The sequence below is a fragment of the Lemur catta genome, chromosome 21 (genome assembly GCF_020740605.2).
Source record: "Lemur catta isolate mLemCat1 chromosome 21, mLemCat1.pri, whole genome shotgun sequence".
Lineage (NCBI taxonomy): Eukaryota > Metazoa > Chordata > Mammalia > Primates > Lemuridae > Lemur > Lemur catta.
The window spans coordinates 20,188,273-20,210,406 of record NC_059148.1 but is presented as its reverse complement, the minus strand read 5'-3'; the positions used below and the strand labels follow the sequence as shown (position 1 = coordinate 20,210,406).

Here is a 22,134-nt window from a genome sequence, read left to right as displayed (position 1 = left end):
CAGGTTTTGCTTCATGAGGCCCCGGGATCAAAACTAGTGTGAGGTAAATACAACTCACTTGGCAGTTAATGTGTTAAACCTTTTAAAAATACTGCTAATTAAAAACAACTCAATGAATTAAAAAAAATGAAATGAAATAAAACACAAGGCTTCATCTTTAGACCTTCCCTGGGCCCTCATCCCTGAGCGGATTTTGCTAAAATGGTTTCTTGTGGCATCTCAACAGCAATAGCAGCTTCAGGGCATGTTCGTTCTCTCCTGCCTGGGGACAGGGGGGGACCCTTCATCGCCCTCCCCCAACACTCAACATTCCAGCCATTTAAGCTCCCTGTGGCTCCCTCTGTCTGAAACACCCGCAGGGGAGAAAAAGTAATGCCTTCCTCACCCTTCCCAAGGGTCATAGCTGACATCCCCATGACAAAAGACGAATGAGGGAAAAGCATAACAAAGTTTTTTTTAACCAAAGATTTACAAGACATAGGAGCCTTCAGACATGAAGAGCCCAAGACCCAGGGAACACTGTATTTTTGTGCTAAATCTGATGAGATAGGTGGGTAGTGGCAGAGAAACATGATTGGACAAAAAGAGGTGTGATCTAATAGTAATAAACTGAGAGGGACTTAGGCAGGCCTGTTTGTTCAGATTCTTTTCTGTGTCTCTGTAATACATTCCTTTCCCCACCGTCCCAGGTATGGGACAGGACACCTGTCACATGAGGACCCTCAGTGGGTGGGAAGGGTGGAGGTCAGACAATAACCTTTCTAGGTCGTATGGCTTGCTTTGGAGCAGAGGAGTTCTAGCTGCTTTTATGACCTGCCACAGAGGACAGAAATTCTAGTTTCTGTGACCCTGCCTGGGGAAGAAAGAAGAGAGGGAAAAAGGAGGGTGGAAGATCAGAAAGCTCTTGCTTCCGAGGCCCCCGCCCCCACAACCTGCATCAGCTCAAAGTACTCAGCATGCCAAGGCGCCATGCTTTGGGGTATCGTGCTCTGAGCCCCAGCACACCCTGCCCTCCACTTTTTGCATTGAGCGCAGTCTGAATCTCTGCCAGCAGCCCTTGCAGCCCCGAAGCTGTGTTTGGCACCTGCACTTCACCGCACTGTAGCTGAATTGCTTATTGATGCCTGGCTCCCCAGCTAGCCCACGACTCCCTGAGGAAAAGGATGGTAGCTTCGCCAGCATCACAGCCCCTTCGTGTTCCTAACTCATCATAGGTATTTAAGAAATACTTGAGCTGTCCTTGCCCTTCACTGAGCCTTATAATGTGGTCCATGCACTTTGGCACTGAATGGCATCCTGGGGACAGCATCACAGAACTCACGACCCGACAGCCTTGTAGTCACAATAGTCATCCTAAAGGCTGAGCCCCATGTAGCCCCAACTGCCTCTTCGGTGTCTTGGCTGTTTTCTCTTTCACCAGTGGCATAAGCTCAGTTCTGCTTTTGCTTCTCATGTAAAAAACAAGGTTCAAAGTCTTTAGCTAATGAGAAGCTGGGCTTCTTTGGACCTTCAAAGGGTTCACATAATGGTTGCAGAGATGTCAACTTCATCGTCTCCCAGGGAGAGAGAAAACAGATGGGAACCACCTGAGCATTTAGCCCCCAACACACTCTCTTCTTATCAGGACCCTGGCAGTGTGAAAGGAGACTTTCTTGGATCACTACTCATTTCATTTTTCCAGAATGAATTGCCAATTTTTTTTTTCATTTCCAAGAAAGGAAGTGAATTGTGGTGTGCTTAAGAACTGGACACCATTCTTCTAAGCAAAGGATCACAAGAATGGAAAAACAAGTACCACACGTACTCACTATTAAATTGGAACTAATCAATCAACACCCATGTGCACACATGGTAGTAAAACTCCACGGAAACCAAGCAGGTGGGCGGGGGGGAGGAGGGGACAGGTAAATCCACACCTAACGGGTACAGTGCACACTATCTTGGTGATGGGCACACTTATAACTTTGATTCAAACTGCACAAAAGCAAACCATGTAACCAAGACATTTGCACCCCAGTAATATTCTGAAGTTTTTTAAAAAAGTGCATAACAATGACCAAAAAAAAGGGAAATAGAGGGGGCCGGCCCTACAGACAGTGGGGGCTGGGTGAACTTCTGACTGTAGCTCTCACCAGCTGGGTGGCCTTAGGGAAGTTATTTAACTTCTCTGGGTCTCAGGTCTCTCAATCATAAATCAGGGATAATGATAATCACACACCACTCAACTTTTGGATGGTGGTGAGGATTCAATGAGAAAAGGCAGGAAAAGGGCCTCCCCTGCCCAGCGTGGCAATTGTATGACACTGCTGTCCCCTCCTTAGTCCATGGCAGACATTGCTAATCAATCACAGAAATGCCTACTGATGAGATTGGACTGTGGTGTGCTCCAGAGAGTCCTGACTACTCATGGATAGACTGAAGCTGGCACTCACAGTTGGAGCCCATTTTGCCGTCTCGAGCCCAGTACATTTCCAGACACAAGGGAGGCCCTGAGAACTTAGGCAGTGTTACCATTACTAAATAGAAGTGCCATGAGCAATGTGCACAACACAGAGTAGAGTGGTTGTCACATCCTGGGGCTCCTGTTTCCTGAAGCTCCTCCAGGACTCTGGACGGCAGCCCCCAGCCCATCATACGGATTCCCACTGGCCGCTGGTGCCTGACAGCTGGACTGCTGGCCCCTCATATCTAGTCTTTCAAAAGAGCTTATAAGACTAATGTATTTGATTAAATTTTTTAACTGGGTGGATAACACACTGGCTGTTTGCAAGCCAGCTTAGTCCCAGGGCTGACGGAGGCTCATTGATGCTGGCAGCTAATTTCCATTTCAATCAAGTGAGAGGAGGAGGGAGATGGAGAAACAGATTGAAAGAAACCAGGACTCGAATGAAAGCTGTGGCATCCAGCGCCACCTAATGTTATGTCGCTGCATCGCAACCACTGCTGACCACCTGCGGGGTCATCGGCAGCCTTCATCTGCTCTTAATCAGTTTATTTGGGAATATTTTTGCAATCTCAGTCACGTTATATTTTTCATTTATAGTTTATGATTCAATGTGTAAAAACTATAGATACTCCCAGTATGGTGAGAGTGATAGTAACATTTCCTTGGCTTTTCTGGGTCACAAAGCCCTGTATACAAAGCACGCCTCTTAGTATCATCACAGCTGTTGGATGGAGATCGGGCAGGTGCCACGTTGGAGCCCTGATGTACAGAGGAGATGGCTTTTCTGGGTCACACAGGTGCCAGGGCACAAAGCTGGGATTCTAACTTCATGTTCTGTCCTCATCCTGCATTTGTCACTTGTCCACCTCTGCTCTCCCCTTGGCCCACCTTGGGGCTGGGCTCACACCTCATCAAGCCCCTCAAAGCATAATTCCCACTCCCTAAGTGCCAGTGCATAATGTGGATCTTACCAAAGCGTTCACAGGAGGGATGGATAAGCAGGTTACATTGCACCTTGCACAGGAAAAACCAATAAAACAGTCCTTTAAAAGATTATGGGTTTTTTTTTCCAGATGTCAGACCCTCCTACTCCACCCTTCCCCATCTCAAGGCCCCGTCCTTACTGTCCATTATCTGTCACTCTGCCTTTGTTACCTGGAGCTGTTCATCTTCTCTCTGTGCTTCTCACCCCTCCTTACGCTCATCCTCCTTCTCAGCAAACCCTCCTTAGAAAACAGGCAGGATTTGAGAAGCAAACAATGCAATAACGTTGCCTTTCCCTCCAGCCCAAAGGGCTGGAAGACTGAAGTTTCAGGGAGCCTTAATGGCTGAGGACCCAAGTTTCCAGTGCAGGGAGACTGAGGTTCTAGTCTTGGCTCTGAAAGCTGATTAGCTGTTTGAGCATGAACTTCACTTCTGCTTCCCTTTCCCCTTCTGTAAAAGGGATTTATTACTAACCATCTCATTGGGTTGTTGGAAGAAGTACATGAGACTGATGGTGCAAAATGCTTAGCACAATACTGACAGGTAGCAATTCCTCAGTAATGTGTCAATTTAGGTGACTTAGACATATCTCCTTCCCACTGACCACTCCATCCCCAAAGACAGATTCCATTCACATAGACTAAAATGTGAGTAGTGTAGCTCTCCAGAGTTGTGCAGTGTCCAACCTGTGTATCCTTACGTGACAGTCTGCCAGGCTTAGAGAGGTCAAGGAATGCATCCCAGAAAAGAATTAAAGGGTGAGCCAAAGCTAACAAATTGAAGGCAAAAGGATTGCACAAGAGTATTCAGGAGGAGAGAGCAGCAGGTACAAAAATCCTGTGGTTGGAAGGAGTATGGCACACACAAGACACTTCAGGGAGGCTCATGTGGCCAGACCATAGAGATCAGGACAGGGGAGCAATGCAAGATATGGCTGAAGGCAGGAGCCAGATCACACAGAGCTGTGTAGTTCAGGAAGGATTTTGGACTTTAAAAACAAAAAGGAGCATTTTAAAAGTGTGTTAGGCAAGGGAGTAACAGAACCAGGTGTGCATTTTGGAAGGGTCAGCTGTGCGGGCAATGGGTACGGGAAGCAAGGATGGAGGAGAGAGGTCCCTGGGAGGCTGCGTCTGTTGTCCTGCTGAGGGTCAACAGTGGATTGCAGCAGCGTGGGAATGACAATAGTGGGCAGGAATGGAAGACAGCTTCGAGAGCTCTTTAGGAAGTAAAGTCAATAGGACTTGATGGCTCAGGGGTTAGTAAACGTTTCCTGTAAAGGGCCAGATAGTGAATATTTTAGGTTTTGGCAGGCCATGCAGTCTCCAACACAACAACTCAACTCTGCTGCTATAACAGGAAAACATCCATAGACAACACTAAACATATGGGTGTGACTGTGTCCCTATAAAACTTTAATTTATAAAAGCACCGGCAGGGGGCCATCCATAGTTTGTGGATCCCTGGATTATTATATACAGTGGGGGAGGGTGGCAAGGAACGCGAGATGCTGAACTCCCCCACTTCCCATCTGGGTGACCTGGAATAAGCGACTTCACCTCTCAGATCCTGGGTTTCCTTCAAAACCCCACTTTCTATTTCAGTTCAAAGGGTCTGCGTGGGGATGAGGTCACTAATTCAGAGTATCCCTTTGTAGGTAGGTACCCATCTTATATCCTTATGACAAAAAAACAAAACTCCCTCTCCTCGAAGGAAAATGGCCATCACCACCATAAAACCACCAAACGCTTAAACATCGGTCTCCGAGCCCACGCGTGCACTGGCGCCATGATCCTACCCACTCCCTGCCTCTTCCCTTCCTTACGGCTTCTCCGTAATGAGTCTGAAATTTGTTCATCATCTCGCCCGCCGCTTCCTTGGTGCTCTCTTTCCAAACAGCCTCCCGCCTCCCCCCGCCACTCGGCGGAGCATCCCAGCTGTTCCCCTGACGTCTGTGTCGGCCCGGGCCCATTTCACGTGGGTTCATTTTCATCTTAATCTGATTCCAGGAAGTAGATCATATTTTAAGGAATAACAAAGATGAGTTTGGAACATTCTTTCATAAAACACAGACAACAACAGATATTCAGAAGATTGGCTTTCCGGCCGTGACCTTCAACAAATCATTCTGATTTTCTGCCATATAAAATCCTTTATGATGAAATCTAACAAAATTCAGTGGAAGAGCTTCGAGGGTAGTGTCTGTAAATCAGCAGCTAGCAACTGTTACCCCTTATTTAGTTCCCTCTGTGTGAAATGGTGCAGGGGGTGCGGGGAGGGAGGCAGAATGGAGTAGCAGTTAAGATGTCACTTGAACTTGAGTTCAAATCCAGGCTTTGACACTTAATAGCGTGTCATTTTCACCTGCCTAAGCCTCCATTTGCTCCCCTGTAAAATGGGAATGCATAATAATATAATGAGGGCTCAATGGAATCGTATATTTCACACAAGAACACACTTGGAACAGTGCATGTCACATGAGAGAACAGTAATGTGATTGGTAGGATTGGCATTAGCTCCATTTCACAGATGGGGAAACTGAGATTTTTGGAGAGCGAATGTAACTTGCTCATGTTTACTCAACTCCTAAGTGACAGAGCCAGGACTCAAACCTGGGTCTTTCCTACAACCAATCTCTTTACATTCATTCCAGTCACCTCCCACTTCTCAGCTGTCAGGTTAAACCATGTCATTTCTGAATATTACTGTTTCAGCAGTCCCAGAACACGAATGTTGAATGTGAGTATGCCTGCCAAAAGACCATCCCCACCTAAGACTCCACTGTGAATCTGTGCACTGGCCACACCCCCATCTCCCCATTTATCAGCTTTTAACGTGATACATTACAGGATGCCACACGGGGTTTCTCACCATCCTTCTCTCAAAAACTCATTTAGTCTCCAGGCTTGGTGGCTCACACCTGTAATCCTAGCACTCTGGGAGGCCAAGGCAGGAGGATCACTTGAGCTCAGGAGTTCAAGACCAGTCTGAGCAAGAGCAAGACCCCGTCTCTACTAAAAAAAGAAAAATTAGATGGACATGGTGGCACATGCGTAGTTCCAGCTACTCGGGAGGCTGAGGGAGGAGGATCCCTTGAGCCCAAGAGTTGGAGGTTGCAGTGAGCTATGATGACGCCACTGAACTCTACATGGGGCGACAGAGCAAGACTCTGTCTCAGACAAAACCAAAAACACTCATTTAATCCATCAGAGGAAAGATGCTGTTCATACGTGCTGTAGGAAAGGTGGGAAAGGCAGAGATTTGACTTTGTTTTCCAGGAAGCAAACAATGGAGTCATCACCCATGCTCTGCAGAGCTATGGAAAAACTGAAAGTTCTGAAGGCCAATGGCATATCCAAGGGAAGCAGGGACAGAAAAATCAAAAACAACAGTCCCCAAGATGCTTTTTATGCAACCAGCCTGGGCATCATCACAGAGTGCAAAACAAAGGACATCCACAGAGATGGTGGTGGGGTTATACCTGGTTTTTATTTATTCCTAATTTTTTTATCTTTTCCTGATTTTGTACAATGTTCATTAGTTAGTTTCATAACTAGAATACAATCTTAAATGTGGACTTGCATTACAAATGTGTTACCTAGGCAGGGAGATACCTTAGTCAGTATCAGCAAGGAGTACAAGGACCTAAAGGTGTGGGACGTAGGACAGGTAAGTTTTGATAGAAGAGGAGGAGCTCTGTAATACAAAGATCTGGAATATACCATACTTTCTGGACAAAGAAACTGGGAGAAATAGGAGAGTTCTGGATACCCTAGAATCAAGCTTTTTGATAATGATTTTGAGAAAGAAAGAGGAAGGGGGAGAGAGAGGAGAGAGAGAAAGAGGAAAGGAGAGGAGAGGAGAGGAGAGGAGAAGGGAGAGGGGGAGGGGAGAGGGAAGAGGGGAGGGGGAGAGGAGAGGAGAATGAATAATCTCAAATCTGCACATGTATCTAAGCCATGGAAAACTCTGCAGATCTCAGGCTTAGGATCAAAAGAAAAGGAATACCCAAAGTTACCATCTATAAAGGGGTCCTTGGTTACATTAAGGGAAGAACCAACTTTATAGTCCAAGTTGTTTGCATAGCTGTAATTATAACACCATTCCCATCTCCTGCTCCTTGCAGGGGGCTGATCCTTGCAACCTCCAGTTCCCGGGTGCTCTTGCCCTCTGGCTTCCAAGTCGGTTCAGCCAGTAAGAGGCACCAGCAGGAAACTGGAGTCATGAGAGTTAGGAAGCAGCCAGGGTGTTTCTCCTCCTTTCTCATTCAGCTCCTGGTGGCACCTCCAACTGCAACTGCGTCCCTTCCGTGAGTCCAGTTTGTGCCAGGTGGCCCCATCCCAGGGCTTCTGACGGCCACCTCTTCCCTTAGTCCCTTCAGCCCTGAAGGTGGCAGAGGCTTCCTCCTCTTGCTAATCTCTAGCTCGCCTTGTCATTTTTTATGTGGCTTTTCTGATCTGCCAGCACTTTTGTAACCATTCCCCTTATTAAATTCCCTCTATCAAACTACCTGGCGTGAGCTCTGATTTCCTGCCTAGAACCCGCCTGATACAGTGTGTTAAAATAAACTATTATCTTCCATCATTCCAGACTCATAGGTGACTCCATTTAAATCAGCAATTAGACATTTAAGTTCTGCTTACCTCGAGAGAATTATTCAAAATTGCTTTATAAACATGATCAACGCTATTATTTTATTGAAATTAATGTATGTGAAGTGTAGAAAAATTAAGAGAGACAACCAAAGCAAAAAATTGTTTAATTGTCTATAATTCAAACACCATGAGATAATATCCCCATTAACAATTTGTTGTATTTGCTTCCAGATTTTTATATTATTATATATATATCAACATTTTAAAACATAATTTGTGTTAAATATAAATTTCTATAAATTTCCATAGATTTTATAAATATAAATCTTAAAACTTCCCTGGGATCTAATATCTTTACATCTTTTTAAATGCGTTTTCACTCAAAATTATTATTTCATTACCACCTTTCCATGTTAGTAAATAAACATCTGTAGCAACATTAAGTGGTAGCACCAAGACTCAAATGCACCATTTGCCACTGTCTGAATTGACCATACTATATTCCCCCAATGCCTACTGCTAGACATTTAGGTGTTTTTCACTATTATCCACACTGCTGTGGTAGACATCCTCATGGATGAATCTTTTCTTCCTTGCCACATAATTGCCTTGGCTAGAAGTGGAATTGCTAGGGCAAGAAGATGTGTATTTTTAAGGTTTGCCATATGTATGTCTAAATTGCTCTCTAGAAATGTTGTAGAGAGAGTGATTTTTTAATGCTTTATAAACTTTTTATTGTATTAATATTATTAGATGATATTTGTAAAATTCCTAATAACCAGTTATTACTGCTGGCTTATTTTCATTGCAATTAAACAAAATTGCAATTATAAAATAAAATTGTATTTATATTATAATTATATTTATATTTATGACACTTGTATTATAATTATACAATTACCATTATAATTTAACAAAAATGGTGTCCTGAGAACGCACTGAAATGCTGGCATAGTTGTGGGGCTTGGAAGATGCATCTTGTCCTGCTAAAGTATTATGTCAAGTTGAGGACACGACTTTGGCTTTGCTACCGTAAGTTGTTCAGCACCAATCCCAGCCAGTACAAATTCACTTACACAATGATGTGAATCCTTAGTACACGGGCAACTATTACGTGACATTTGAAGAGAAAAGGCTTGAAAGTTGGACATTATCATAGTTGTTTCATGAGGAAGGTGAAACTTAAGATGTTTAAGAGAATGATAGATGCATGACTGAGGCTTTAGACAGGGTTTCCATCATGTATTTTCAAATTATCTGGCAGGAAAATTTTTGTATGCTCATTTATCCATTGTTCATAAATATTTTGTTCACGTCTTTTAGGAAAGTTACTTTGGTCCTGCAGGAAAGATATAATGAGGTGCTCAAAAAAAAAAAGTAGGATTAGAAAGAGAGGCAGCCTTAACTTCAAATATTTGATCTCAGCAGGGCCAATCTCATTGCTTTCACTGCAAAATGCGCGAGAATGGGGGGTCATCTGCTCTTTATCTCTCAAAAGGGGTGGCGAGAGGGGAAGAAGGACTAGATGAAGTAAGTCTCAATCTCTTGCCTGCCTTGGCACTCTCAAGAGAGGGACACATTTCAGATAGAATATTGTGGCTGCAAATAACAGAAAACCTAATTTAAGCTGTTTTAAATAATAAAGGAAATGTTCATGAGAAGTTCACGTTCTAGTGAAGCTTGGTCAGTTGCACAAGGCACCATGGGACAAGTTTTTCTCTGACTCTTCTCTCGGCCCTTCCCCCACATCTTCTTAGCCCAAGGCTGACTCCCCTCATGGGCACAAAACGGCTGCTGGCAACTCTTAGGTGACATCTGCTTCTCCATTCAAAGTCATCAGGAAAGAGAACATCTCTACCTGTGGTTTCTAGAAGATCTAGGAATCATGATTCCCAGAAGCCCCTGGAAAAAGTATCTCATTTGCCCAAACTGGGTCACGTGACCATCCCTGACCCAGTCACAATGACAAGGAATGGGCTGCGCTATTTGGCTTCAGTCATTCAGGTCCACCCCTGTTGCTGGTACCATAAGTATCCCCCAAGGTACAAGTGCTGAGTGGGGAGAGGCAAAAGGCCTAACCAGGGCACTGGTATGAAGAGGGAGGTGACTAGAGGCTGGGTGTGTGAGAAAAGCAAATGTTCATCATACAAAAGTTTGAGAAAGTGCTCCTGGGATTCCTTACCTGCTTCCTTGGAGATCTGTCTCTCCACCCACTTCACCCATCCCTCAAGATGAAAGCTGATGAGTCTGCCATCAATTTTCAGCCAAGGAACCAGGCACGGTGGCTTACACCTATAATCCCAGAACTTTGGGAGGCCAAGGCAGGAGAATTGCTAATTTCAAGACAGGATAATCCAGATAATATTCTGATTATGGTTTCTCCATACTGGGAGCTGAGAAAAATGGCTTTTACATTAAAATGTAGTTAAATTAACTATCTTTAATAGTTATGTTGACCTGGTATCAACCTCTGAGTAATGTGAGGTTTCCTCTATGTCTAGTCAAGGCAAATGACTAGAAGAAAGGAAAAGAAAAGCCCATGAACAATTATCTGCATAATTCACTAGTAAAATCCTGTCATTGGGAAAGGAATGGGGAAAAAGTAAATTTTCATTTTTATATTGATCACATTCAGCTCTGCAAATCAGCTGCTAATGCCGCCAATAATTATCTTTAATGTTTAATATTTTTTACTTTAATCCTACTAATAGTAGCTTCCATTTATCAAATGCTTGCTATGAATGAGGAATTTGGCAGTTAATTTAATCTTCACAACAGAGTAGGAATAATTCTCCCATTCTAGTGAAGAAATTGAGGCTCAGAGAGGTTGAGGAATTTGTCCAAGGTCACACAGTTAGCTGCTCACCAGGCAGAACCAGGATCAGAGGTCAGGTCCACCTGTCTCCAAAGCCCTTGGTATGTCCACCATGTCACACAGCCCCCTCTTTGGTGTTGAGATGGACTCTGTGCTAGCCAGGATCCCCAAAAGCTGCCTAGACATCTGAGATGAACACATTAGCCTCTTGTAGCCTGGCTCCATTTGTAACAGTTGCAGTAACACTCCTTTTACTGTCACCTTTTGTCTTCTCAGCAGGTACCTGACAAACCAATGAAGAACATCAAGTATATGGACAAGGAAATAGCAGACCTCAAAAAAGACTTTATACGAAGCCGGTGAGTGATCCCAGCAGGGAATGACCCATAGACAACCCAATGGAATGAGCAGACTATGGGATGGTGCCTACAAGTCCTTGCCAAGTCCCAGTGTCCTCCGACCCTAAACATCAAGCAGAAGACTTACAGGAGGGTAACCTTGTAAGAGGCAGAGGCCAGGATCCTTTCTTGGCTGGACTTTCTAGGGAGTACCTGTGCTGGCCCTTCCTCCACACTCTTGCCCGTGCCAGCCTCCAGCCTAGAATTCCCTCTGCTTTCCTTCCTGGACCTGAATCCAACTCAAGAGAGTCCCCACATGCTCCAGAAAATCCTCCCTTTTTACTCCAGGCCCACGCAACGACATTGGACAGTCAGATAGACTCATTCTCACGTACTGGCCCTGTTACCCTCCAGGTGACACCAAAGGAGTTATTTAAACTCCCCAGGTCTCTGTTTCCCTGTCTATAAAATGAGAGTAATATGAGGTTGTTAGAAGAACCAAGAGAAATTATGCATAGAAAGTGCCCCTCATATGGCCTTGAACACTATTCAAGTGCTGTTCCTATCTCCCCGCCAACCCCATTCCTCACTCTCTGCTGGTGGGAGCAAATCGGGGACCATATGTTATGTGTGTCTGTGTAGTGAGATGGGATTTTTTCCCCTCACCCCTTAACTCCTTCCTGGGACCTGGAACATTCCAAAATGGGGCTTTTGGCAAAACAACTGAAAACAGAGTATGAGTTGGAGACTCTTTTAGCACAAAACACCTAAGAGATGTGCTGAGAGGAGTCATCTAGACAGCAGGGAAGGTCTGTTTATCTTGCGCGTCTCCCCCTCTGAGCCAGACCACAGGGAGAGGCAGAGCGAATGTCTCCCTCCCTCCAGTTCCATCACCCAAAAGCCCCCCTCCCCCACTGCCCCCGGGATCTCCACCCTGCCCTGTCCCGGCACCACTTGACGAAACTGATGACTGAGCCAAAGAGGAGGTCTGAGGGCGGGAGGAGGAAAGGAGTTAAATGGCCCAAGGATGGGGTCAGGAGAGGGCCCCAGAGGGCAGTATTCCCACTGACTGCAAGCGGTGGCTGTGTCAGCTAGCAGAGGGTCTCTGGACAGATATTGTCTATTGGAAACATAACATAAGCTTTGAATGTAATTTCAGTTTTAGTTTTTTGTGTAGCCACGCTTAAAACAGTACAAAGAAACAGGTGAATGTAATTTTACTAATATATTTTATTTAACTCAACATATCCAAAATATTATCACTCAACATATAATCCATATAAAAAAGTATTAATGAGATGCTTTACATTCTGTTTTTCATACATGATGAAAATTGATGAAATGATAAAAAAAAAAAGAATGATGAAAGATCTGGGGTGTATTTCATACTTAGAGCGCATATCAACATGGACCAACCACATTTCAAGTGCCCAATAGTTGTTATGGACTAAATTATGTCCACCCCCTTCCCACCCACAAATCCGTATGTTGAATCCCTAACTCCTAATGTTTGGAGGCCATTAAAGAAATAATTAAAGTTACATGAGGTGATAAGGTTGGGCTTGAATTCAACCCAACTGGCGTCCCTATGAAAGGAGGAAGAGACGCCAGGCATGTGTGCACACAGCAAACAGTCCACATGCGAACACAGCAAGGCGGCTGTCTGCAAGCCCAGGAGAGAGGCCTCCGGAGAAACCACCCCTGCTGGCACCTTGATCTTGGCCTTCCAGCCTCTAGAACTATGAGAAAATTGATTTCCAGTGTTCAAGCCCCCCAGTCTGTGGCATTCTACTGGCTTGCCACCAAGCCAGTAGGAAAGAGGGGGCTTGATGAAAAGGTGATAAAGGCAACGGCTTTTTCCCCCCTTTCAGTTGATCAGCTGAGCCTGTCGCTCCTGAAACAAACTAAAATTTAGCATCCTCCCTGGAGAGGCTTAGCCTGTCCAATTGCCGGGCATGAAGGAGGACGTGGAAAAGGCCAGACAGAAAAGCCACACGCAAGAAAACAAGAGATGACGATAAAACGTTCCGTCTGACCACACTCCCAGATCGCACGACATTTAAGGAATCAGCGATTACCCTTCAGAAGGAAATGCCCTGTTTTCCAAAGGAAGTCACCTTTCTGAGCGGTACAAACCCCGTGACTCCATCTCCCAGTATCAAATGAGGCAAATTATTAGCAAAGAAGATGTCTTTTCCACTCATGTTTTTTTAAATGCGTTTCACCTCCTGTTACAGTCTTAGCCCACCTTGAGCCAAACGCCTTGACTGTTTTCTGGATTTATATGTAATACTTCAGCCCTCTTATAATTCAGTTGCACCATCCCTGGCTTCATGGCCAATTTAACATGATGCTAAAAAGAATAAAACTGTAACTGCATTCTTCCTCTCCTGTCCCACCAGATGTTCAGTGTCACCAAGCAGCACACTGCTCACGAACTTGCCAAATTTCTCCTAGCAGAAGTTGACAATTGGGACCTTGACTCTTGAAGCCAAAGTCCTATTTTCCTCCATAGGTGTCAGGACTTTTTATTGCAAATGTTTTAAGGAAAATAAACATCTCTACAACTAAAACAACTGAAATGTTGGACGTGAAGCCGTGATTTACCCATGTTGGGTAAAAGCAATCACAAATAAACAGTGATTAATTACCCACCCCCCCCAGCCCCAAGAGCAGACCCCAGATTCTGCAAGTGTTTACAAGGTCTGAGACTCTGCTTCCCAACTGCATTTGGTTGACAGCTGAAGCAAGGTAGTTAGAAACAACAAAGGTGGAATTTTTGGCAAAGGAAGAAACCATTATTTTGTTTATTGGGTTATTCACTCCTTCTTGGTACTTCCTTAGCCCTCTGCATTCATTGATTTTTTTCCCAACAACTATTTATTGAGTATAAGGATCACCAGGTGTACACCAGGCATATTGTTGTGTATGTCTGAGATGAACCAACCAGGCGAGACTCCCGTCTTCAGTGCATAAGAGATGATGATGTGCGTTATAATGGGGTAATGACAAACATGTTAGCAAGTGAATAAACAGAACGTGGGGGGCGGGGATATAAAACAAGGTGGTGATGGGGAGGAAGTTGCTACTTTAGCTGGAGCGGTGAGGGAAGAATGGTCTGTGAAAGCGACCCTGGCCTCCATACCCGAATGGTGAGAGAGAAGCATTCACATAAAGATGTAGAGGGGAGAGAGGTGGAGCATCTTAGAAGACAACAGGTGAACGGATGCCAAAGTCAGAGCAAGCTGGAAGTGCTGGAGGAACCGGATGGCCTGTGCGGCTGGAGCAGAGTGAGAGAGGATGAGAGAGGCAGGAGATAAAATTGGAGAACCGGGCAAGGGCTGGTTCATACACTGCCTTAGAGGCTGTGATGAAGAGTTTGGGGTTTTGTCTCAGTGCAACAAGAACCCAGTGGAGCATTCTGCACAAGAGAAGGATATGACCTGATTTTTAAAAGAATGTTCCATCCGCTGCATAGAGACCAGTCGGAAGGCCATGGCGAGAGTGACAATGGCTTGGGTCAGGAAAATAGCAGTGAACTGGGGAGAAGTGGATGGATTTAGGATTTCTTTGGAGGTAGAGCCATGGGACTGGCTAATGGATTAGATGCGGGGACCGAGGGAAAAGGCCACGTTGTACATCCACACGCCACAAGGACCTGTTCCATCTCTGCCTCCCTCGCTAGGCTGCGAGAGCTCTCACAGCGTGGACTGTGGCACGTCCACTGTTGTGGTCCTGAGCAGGGGTTTACTGATGGGACGAACTAATTTTCTTGTCCATCCCTAGAACTTACCAGTTTAACATGAGGGGGAAGGCTTGTTATTAGCATAGTAGGGGAAATGAGTAAGGGAGACAGCTTACAAATAAATCTGTGGATAAATCAGAAGATGAGACAGCTGGTCCGTTGCTTTAGGCCTTTCAGGTGAGCTTGCTGACCTCTCCCTCTTCCACTGCTGTTCAAACAGGGGTGTCCACCCTGACTTATTGGTGACTGGCTTATGGCTAGAAAGAGGAGGTATTAATGATGCCCTACAACAGAGTCAACCTGTCCTGCGAATTCCCAGGGTCTTGCTCAGTGCTTGGTGTAAAATAGGCACTCCATAAATATTCTGAGATTTATATTTGCATAGCATCTTAAAGTCTTCCCCAAGGCAGACAGGGAAGGCCTTGCTGATTCATTTCTCAAAGAGAAAACTAATACTCAAAGAAGTTTAGAGATTTACTTAAAGTCATGGTATCAATCAGCTATTGCTGCATAACAAACCACTCCCCAAAAACTCAGTAACTTAAGACAATGAGAATTTCTTAGTGATTAGGAGGCTGATTCCACTGGGTGATTCTCTGGTCTCAGCTGGGTTCCCTTGTGCATCTCTAATCAGCTGAGTGTTGGGTAGGTGGCTTTACTGATCTTGGCTGGGCTCTCTCCTATGTTTGGAGGTCACCTGGCTACAGGCAGGTCTACAGTGGCCTTGGCCAGAACAACGTAGTCTCTCATTCTCAAGCAGGTTAGCAAAGACTTGTTCTTGTGGTGGGTTCCTGGGAAAGAATAGAAAGTATGTGAGAGTTCTTGAGTTTTATGCTAGAAACTGGCAAAACTTCTGCCATATTCTTGTGACCAAAGCCAGTCACAAATCCAGCCCAATTTAAAGGTGGGAGAATAAATTCCACGTCTTGATGGGAAGAGCTACAAAGTCACATTGCAAAGGAGTGGAGATTTTTTCAATCTACCATAGTTCATACAGCTAATCTTGAGCTGGCCTTTGAGACATGAGCTAGTATCAAAAGATAATCTGTGTGAATCAGAGTCTCACTCTTGGGAATGAAAAATGGAAAACATGTCAAGAATCAATCAGGCAATGGGGGGAGTGGAGGCTGCAAAACTCTGATAGAGGGAAGTCAGAGGGGTCATGAGGAGCTGCGTGGAAGCCAAAGGTGTAAGGGAAAAAATGAAGCCAGGCACAGAGGCTCACACCTGTAATCCTAGCACTTTAGGAGGCTGAGGTGGGAGGATTGCTTGAGTCCAGGAGTTCAAGACCAGCCTGGGCAACATAGCAAGACCCGTCTCTACAAAAAAAAAAAAAAAAATTAGCCCGGCATAGTAGTGCACACCTGTAGTCCCAGCTACTTGGGAGGCTGAGGCAGGAGGATCACTTGAGCCCAGGAGTTCAAGGCTGCAGTGACCTATGATCATACCACTGCACTCCAGCTTGGGCAACAGAGTGAGATCCCGTCTCCAAGAAAAAAAAAAAAAAAAAACAATGATTATACATGAGGAGGTGCTGTGAATAGAGGAAAGACGGAGAAGAAGCCGCAGGAAAAGACAGAGGAGAGCAGTGCGAGCCCAAAGGGAAGAAAGTCTCTGAGTGATGCCAATACCCAACCTTCAGATGTTCAAACCGCTGTTACTGGGGTTCCTGAAGCTTTTCTTCTGGAGAAAGTCTCCGGTTCCTGAAGTGAAGTGTCTGATCTTGGATTTCCGTGAGATCTTCCAAATCCCTTATCACTCCCATCTGCACTCGTATAATAAACCCCTCTTGAGTAGGCTAGCTTGCCAACCAAGGAACCTGACTAAAGCGATTTCCTAGCTCGTAAAGCCCAGAGAAATCCAAAGGAAATGTGGCACTTTTACCATCCCACCCTATTTCTTAGGCTGCTTTATGGGTTAATGATGTTTAATTAATAATGTTAATGGCATTCATATTTGGGATATGGTTTGTGTCTGGGCTGGTAGGTAAGCTTTTCTCCCAAGTTTTTTGGATACAAGAAGGGATGAAACTAATAACTAAAGTGAAACAATTAGCTTCAGGGTGACAGATATGTGGCACATGTAACCCCACTCCTCTATCCTGTGCCTGTGGCAGACATCGCTAATGGATCACAGCATTATTTTTCATTTAAGCCCAGATTTAGTCTCAAAAATTTTCTCAGCCCCGTACTCTAGGCAGCTGCCACCATCAATTAGAAGTGTTGCATGGCATTTGATTTATTTAATTAGAATACTCAAAAGGAAATTTTGATATCTACAATGGAATCTTATTGACTCAAATTGAGGATTGCAGTGTAAGAGACCTGCAGGAGGAACAAACTTCACCCAAATCCCTTTCTGAATCAGGCAGGCTTTAGTCAGTGAATTTAAATGGTTGGAAAAACTATTGTTGACCTCAGACATTAACTGACTATTCTCAATAACTTCTGCATCTCATGATTCAACACCCAGGACACCCCAATCCATAGCCTGTGTCCCAGAGCTTCCTTTAGAAGTCCTTCCCACTGCCCCCTCCCCTAGACTTAAGATCTTTCCTCGAAGCCCCAGAATTGCTTAAGATCATGGATTTACATACTGGTCAATGCCTTGGATGCAGGCATAGTTAAAGCTTCTGAATTGCAGCTTGTGAATCATTCAGAGAAGACCTTTTTCCCTCCCACGTCACATCTCCCCCACAGCCTGCAGCCAGCGAATGGTCATTAATGAGTCCCTGCTATGTTCCATAAGGACAGACACTTGGTCCCATGTCCTTAACCCAGAACTGGTAAATACAGCCACACACCGGAAGGGTAGGTGACTGCTATGGGCTGGAGGAACCTGGCTCAAGTTAATTGCATTTTTATAATCTTGGATATGACCCAGAGGCCCTACCCATCTTTCTCTGTTTCTAATGTCTTCAAGTGTCTTTGACACCCCTAGTTAACCACAGTTCCAGGGCAAGTTTTCATCTCGGCTTTTCTTGCACCCTCTCCACTGAGGGTAAATATCTTTTTTATTCCTTTCCTTGTGGCTAGGGCTGCCTTGGAAGATCCCACATTAAAAAGAAAAGAAAAGAAAGAACTAAACTAGAAGCATCAAAATATCTTGAATGCTTTAATCTTTTGTTACATGAAGATTTGCCAAAAACTCTGTTTTACAAAATTCCTTCCCAGATAAGAAGCTCAGTTTTATAGCCAGGCCTGGAGGGCTCACATAATATAGTTGAAAGTCTGCTCACTTTGGAATCAGCTTAGGGTTCAAATCCCAGCTCTACCAGTTATTAGCCAGGTGGCCATAAACAAATCAATTCACTTCTCTAGACCTCAGTGTCTTTATCTATGGTATGGGATATAGGGAAAACAAGATCTATGCCATACTGTTGTTGGGAATTTTGAGAAGAGATATGGGTAAGAAATGTAGGAGTAGAGCAATAAAAGGTAGTTGTCGCTGTTTCTATGCTGGTTGTTGTGAAAGTATCTGAAACTATTCATGGGCGACAACAAAGAGCCTGAGCTATGGAGACATGAGACCCAGCCCTGTGTTTTGTCAGCTGAGTGACCTTGGGCTGGTCATTTCACCTCTCTTAGCTTCAGTTTCTCCTCTTGGGATGGGACCAATGCCATCTTTCAGAGACTTTTGTGTATATGTGAAGACAGAATGAGACAACGTACATAACCCCTGTTCTGCTTCGGTTCCCTCCCTGGATCCTTTAATACTTTTCCACAGCTTCCTTAACATGTATAATTTTGTAGTTTTATTTAGTTATTTGAATAATGTTCATCTCCTACATTAGACTTGAGGCTCCATAAGAACAGAGGCCACATCTGTTTTTTGCTTACAAATATGGCCAGGCACGGTGGCTCACACCTGTAATCCTAACACTCTGGGAGGCTGAGGCAGGAGGATTGCTTGAGGCCAGGTGTTCAAGACCAGCCTGGGCAAGAGCAAGACTCCGTCTCTACGAAAATGGAAAAATTAGCTGGGTGCGGTGGCATGTGCCTGTAGTCCCCAGCTACTTGGGAGGCTGAGACAGGAGGATCACTTGAGCCCAGGAGTTTGAGGTTGTAGTGAGCTATGATGATGCCACTGCACTCTAGCCCAGATGACAGAGTGAGACCCTGTATCAAAAACAAACAAAACAAAACAAATATATCACTAGTGTCTAGCACAGTGTCTGGACATGTTTGGTGCTTGATAAGTATTTGTTTAATGAATGAATGAATGCTTTAAGCATTCTATTTGAGTTTTTTGGAATCAGGCTAAGGGGAGAGGCAGGACAGAAGATGACTAGATGCAGCCCCAAAAAGAACAGGTGTCTGGGCTGAGTCGGAAGGGAACCTGGCTCAGAACAGAAAGCACAGGCCTGGCTTCTATCTCATGAGCCTGTGCAGGTTTTGAGCCAGACTGCTTGGGTTCAAAACCCGGCTCCACCTCTTACAAGCTACATGGCAGTGAGCAAGCTGCCTAATTTTTCTGATCTCCAAAGTGGGGATTGCAAAAATACTTTCTCCCTCTCCCAGGGCTGTAGTAAAAATTAAGTGAAGTAACACAGGCAAAGCACTTAGAACAATGCCTGACACATGGTAAGTGCTTGATAAATGGTAGCTGTGTGTATTACATCATGCATGGTCCCTGAGTGACTGTGACTATTTACAATACGATGATGATTCCATGAGTTTCTTCCTGTCCCCAATCTGAGGCAAAGCTCAGCTTCGGATCTAGCTTCTCCGTCTCACATTCTGAACCTTGGAGGTCCACATTTTAGGGACATCTGGCACAAACATGGTGGGGGGAGGGAAAAAATCAGGATGTTCATAAGTGGAGGCTGTGCAAATGCAGCTGTTAGTACCGGATTTCCATATTAACTTTAAATCTCTTCCTACTGAGATTGCTGAACAAGCTATTACTCTAATGGATGGAACTACAGCCTGCACAATGACGCACTAGCCCACCACTTAGCTTGAACACTGCACACAAGTCCTATAATATTTTTGAACATTTTATTGAAATAGAACATAATACAGGAACACACACAAATCATTAAGCATACAGCCCAATTAATTTTCATAAAATAAACACCTGTGTAACCCACATTCAAGAAAAGGGACATTATTGCTAAAGCCTCCAAGGAAACCTCCTCATGTTTCCTGCCAGCCACTGACACTTCTAAGAAAATCACTGTCCTGACTCCTAACACTTAGGTTCATTTCTCTTGTTTTGAACTTTAAATAAATGGATTTGTGCAGTTGACACTCTTTTCTTTCAATATTATGTGTCTAAGATTTACCCATATTGTCTCATTTACTTGTTCTCGCTCAGTTTCTGTGCAGTATTCATTGTGTGAAGATAGCGCAACTTACTCATTCTTGTACTGATGGACATTTGGGTTGTTTACACTTGGAGGCTATTATGAATGGAGCTGGTATGAACATTCTTATACTTTTTCCCTTTTGCTGAACATATGTACACATTTCGATTTGAATATGCCTAGAAGTGGAATTACCAGCTCATGGAGTTTGCATATGCTCAGCTTTAGTAGATACTGCCAGTTTCCCAAGCCCACTATTTTTTTTAATTTTTAAATATACAAATAATATAATCTAGGAAAACTAAACAATATAGACGAATAGATATAAATAAGTAATAAGATCATCCACAATTACCCCACACAGGAATAACCCGTATTTTGGCACATCAACTTTAAATAATTTCCTATTTTTTCATGTACACGTGTATTTGTTTTACAAAAACAAGAACCATTCTGCATATACTGCTTACTTTTTTATTTAGCAAAAAATTATGAACATCTTTTACAACCTCAGTAAATGTACATACATGACGTTATCTTTTTAATTTATTAGCAGGAAAGTGTTCAAATATCTACAAAGGCAGATAGAATAACGTAATAAACTGCTACGTAGCCATTATTCAAATCAGTGACTATCAACTCATAGCCAACCTTGTTTCATTTATACATCATCCTCTCTCTCATTAGTTTGAAGCATTATATCATTTTATCTGTAATATTTAAACAACTATTTAGAGAAGATAAAGACTCTTTAAAACTATAACCACAATAATATCATTATATCAAAAATAATTCTTTAATATCGAATATCCATCCAAACATAATAACCATCTTAATGGCTGCCTAATATTCCATTGTAAAAATGTAGCATAATTTATCTAACCAATTTTTTTGTCATTTTAAATCTGTCTTCCTGTCACATAAACAATTCTTAGATGGATATCTTCAGAGTTACATCATTATATGCTTTAGTTCCTTAGGATATGTTCCTAAGGTTTGCAGCTTTAAGGTTCTCCACCCTTAACTGAAGTCCTCTAAATTTACACAGTACGGCAGTTGCTAAAAAGTAACTGATGACTCATAAATGCTTGAAACAAAATGACCTTTTCTCATAACAAATGAAAGGAAAACCAGACATAGGGTCTAACAGGTTGAAAACACTTTAGACATGACTTTCTGCCCTTTCCACTTCAGCACAATCATCATCAACAAATAAACAGTTTATGGAAAGCAAAATGAAAACAGAAAGTGTTCATGAAAGAAAATCCCCCTGAATTTATTGGCAGTGTCCAGCTGAGCCACAGACAGACCCAGCCTGGATCAAGAGTATCACTTTCCATCCCCAGGATTCTTCATGTAAAGTCTTTGTCCTACTCAGTAACATCCTGAGCTCAGCATTTTCTTTGATGCCAGCACCACCGCTAATGATTGTTCTAATAGTTTTCACTCAGATGAGCCCATTTCCAATGACTATAATTCATTTGCCTTTTTCAATGCAGGTGAAGACTTCTGTTTTTCCTGAAAATACTGTAGTCTTTGACTACTTCTTTGTCCGGGTCTTCCCTGTAATATTAACTGACACTTTGCAGTCATGATTTCCCTTAAAAGTAAAACACAATAAAATTATATTTAAAAATACAAGCTCACCAAGCTAACCTCAGATCACCTGTACAAGTGCTTAGGGTTTGCTAGAGGGGAAATCATCTTGCAGCCCACTGTGAGGGAAGGGACATGTCTGTCATTTATCCAACCCACGACCCATGAGAGTACAAAGTAATAATAATAATAAAATAGCAGGCAGTTTAAACCCTGTGATTCCAAAATTAATGCTTGTAAATATATTTCAACAGGTATTAATTTCCTCACAGCTCTATTCTAAAAGCACATAAGAACAAGAATCATCTTT

General features: G+C 43.6%; 1 protein-coding gene across 3 annotated transcripts in view; it reads left to right on the top strand.

The window, feature by feature from the left end:
- Positions 1-22,134, top strand: part of CCDC60 (coiled-coil domain containing 60) — a 150,313-nt gene that overhangs the window by 57,961 nt on the left and 70,218 nt on the right. For all 3 annotated transcript variants that reach the window (XM_045534698.1, XM_045534699.1, XM_045534697.1), the window contains exon 2: positions 11,114-11,196. In XM_045534698.1, coding sequence (XP_045390654.1) covers positions 11,114-11,196 — 83 coding nt within the window. The remainder of the gene's footprint in view (positions 1-11,113; positions 11,197-22,134) is intronic.